Source organism: Symsagittifera roscoffensis, chromosome 3 (assembly GCF_963678635.1).
Source record: "Symsagittifera roscoffensis chromosome 3, txSymRosc1.1, whole genome shotgun sequence".
NCBI lineage: Eukaryota > Metazoa > Xenacoelomorpha > Acoela > Convolutidae > Symsagittifera > Symsagittifera roscoffensis.
Window position 1 is genome coordinate 79,074,768 of NC_087064.1, and position 3,165 is coordinate 79,077,932.

The 3,165-nt window shown below is 38.0% G+C and overlaps 1 protein-coding gene across 1 annotated transcript; it reads left to right on the plus strand.

The window, feature by feature from the left end:
• The first annotated feature begins 926 nt into the window (after positions 1–926).
• Positions 927–2,366, plus strand: LOC134842971 (cilia- and flagella-associated protein 20). The gene has a single exon (XM_063859519.1). It carries the CDS (start codon positions 1,402–1,404, stop codon positions 1,975–1,977), a length of 576 nt encoding a protein of 191 aa, XP_063715589.1. The 5' UTR covers positions 927–1,401; the 3' UTR covers positions 1,978–2,366.
• Positions 2,367–3,165: the final 799 nt, after the last annotated feature.

Sequence of the window (3,165 nt, forward strand, 5' to 3'; positions counted from 1 at the left end):
CTGTCTCTCCTCTTGTCTAAGTTTTTTTAAAAAAATTTTTGAGTTAAAATCATCTTATCTTCATACACAGCTTCGTAAAATCAGTAGTTATATCGAAAATTTGAAATTAAAATTTGATAGCTAGGACAGGAAGGGACTCAAGGGCAGAGAGGATAAAAGCTGACGTTTTGTCATTCATATCTTGAGAAAAAATCAACACTTTTTGCCCCTTGCAACTGATTTCAAAAATGCAAATGTTCGACAATTTTAGGGAAATTGTGAAAATGGTCGATAATTAAGGTATACATATAATCAATCTAAGGAATATAAAGTAAATAAATGCTCAAAAAAATCAGCTCAAAAATATTTATTATGGAATTTTAATTTACATTTGCAACTACGGCTCTTTTTCCTCCCTCCCCACCCCCACGAGCGAAATTTTACAAGTAAAATGTTGTTCACATTATCGGATTGTTACAAAAATTGGTATGCGGACTAATTAGGCTATGACAAGCATATTTGGTTTTCATACTTAAACTTGTAAAACCCCTCGTTACAACATAAAATTGATGCATATTATTATTATTAATAAGAAATCGACGGGAGAGTCCGTGGGAGTTCATCGACCCTCTGAGATGATTTTCAAGTTGTTAAATTTCTTGGTAAGTTGGTATATGTGAGGTGGGGGGGGGGGGTAAAAAGAGCCAAAACTACGAAAGAATTTAAAACTTATGGTACTCTAAAACCATAATCCAGAAAATTTTGACTAATATTGTTTCATCTTCGCTGATGTGTTTTTCACTAATGGCTTGGGATTTTTTCAGTTATATATAGGGCAGTCAGTTATATATTGTTTACTTGAACACATAATGGAAAAACGTATTTGATGAAGTTTGATGTATCTTCTGCTGTGTTATATGCGTTGTGTATAGAATACGTAAAGCGTGCCAGGTATTTTTTTGCTTTCAGGAGACGGTGTTTGTTTGCTGTGTTATTGCTGCGATCTTTTGACGATGATGGTGTTGGTATTGGGGACTACAATTGTATAGCAGCTGCTCGCATTTTACCTGTACTACAATATGAATAGTATGTACTATTCAACCGTCTCTCTACAACTAATGTAGCACGGCAACAAACGACAAGCGTTTGGATTTCATTTTGTTGCTCAGCGCATCAACTTGGGACGATAGAAAGACACGTGCTTAATTAAGATCTGAACGCGCATTTGATATTGATCGAATATTTTTACGCCGTGGTGGTTTGTTATTATTACGACGCTGCTCAATTTCAACTAGCACATTTTTGATTTAGAAGTTCCGACTAGAAAATAAGAGCAGACGAACATACTGTAGAAAGACATCCTTATCAATCTTCTTATTTTCGATATCGGCATCTGAGACAGGAACACTAGCATAGTTAGCGATGTTCAAGAATACGTTCCAATCGGGCTTCCTGTCCATCCTGTACTCGATAGGGAGCAAGCCCCTGCAGATCTGGAGTGCAAAAGTGAGGAATGGACACATCAAACGAATAACAGACAACGACATCCAGTCTCTAGTGCTGGAGATCTCGGGTACCAATGTGAGCACCACTTATATCACGTGTCCATCGGACGTGAAGAAGACCTTGGGCATCAAGCTACCCTTCCTGGTGATGATCATCAAGAACCTGAAGAAGTACTTCACGTTCGAAGTGCAGGTGCTGGACGACAAGAACGTGCGCAGGAGATTCCGAGCCAGCAATTACCAGAGCACGACTAGAGTGAAGCCGTTCATTTGCACGATGCCAATGCGACTGGACGACGGCTGGAACCAGATCCAGTTCAATCTGTCTGACTTCACGAGGAGAGCGTACGGGACGAACTACATAGAGACATTGAGAGTGCAGATCCACTGCAACTGCAGAATACGCAGAGTCTACTTCTCAGACAGACTCTACTCGGAGGATGAGTTGCCAGCAGAGTTCAAACTGTACCTACCAGTGCAGCAGAAGAAATAGACTCTTTAACGTAATTAGATCAATTCTGCATATCACTCCCTTCCCTCGTCCCCTCTCCATTTCCTCAACAACACTCGAGAAGAAATAGAATACAGAACAGAAGAGACCCATAGAGAACGGACAAACGACTTTTGATGAACCACTCTGCCCATTTCGCTCTCATTTTCACCCAACACTCCAATTACTAATTTGAACATTAAAGACTAGATTAACACAATGTTGAGTTATTCCATGTCAGATTATTAGGATATAAGTGAAAATGATTGCTGAATGTGCTTATATGATTCATTGCAAGTTGTTTTATTTGTAAGATGGATATTTGTTGTTATCGTTACTCAACTAGTCATTTAATATTTCAGTTTCGATATTTAAAACATTTTGATAATTGTTTTTTTTTGCTTTGATGCTTCAACTGCAAATGACCCGTTCCAGTGCCGCACGAGTTGCTGACAACTCATTGAGTGAATTGCAACTCGAAGCACTGGCTCTTTCCCAGTTTCCCCCCACCCTTTCAAATTCAGTTTTGAAAAGTCTATTTAACGTTTTCACAATGCAATGAAATTTGGCGTGGTGAACAAATCGACAATTCTGAATAGATTTGTTCTTCATACTTTACAGCGTAACATCACGTATTTAGCCGTTATAACACGTAAAACAAACATAAAACCCGGTTTTTTGAAAATGGGGGACTGGAAAAAAGCCTCTTCGCTGAGTATGATTAATCAGAGTGATAATATAATGTCATTTTCGCGTGAACGGGAAGTAAATTAGTGAACGGGAAGTAAATTAGCGTGAATGATTTTTTGTTCGCGCAAAACGAGGAAGAAAACTTGGAAAAAAATGCCAGAAAAGGTAGGTTAATAAGTATTGTATTTACAGCTTGTTTCCAAACTAATTAATTTAGCTCTGTTCTTACATCTCGGCCACGATCGAGTTCTAGTTCACCCAAGATGAAGCATGTGGCCTTCAACTTAGCGTTGATTAAGATTTTGATTAAACCGTCAAAATGATCTATGTTGTTTTTTAAGTGGAATCTTAAAGTGACAATAAACGATTAAGTGAATTGGCTTTTGTTTCTGCCAATTGATTTCTGTGATTAAAATCTTGCGTGAAAGTCTTTTTCACCATAACGTATAATAAGCAAGCGAGAACAAGGATCTTTTACTGTGTGCCAATGCATATAATTGG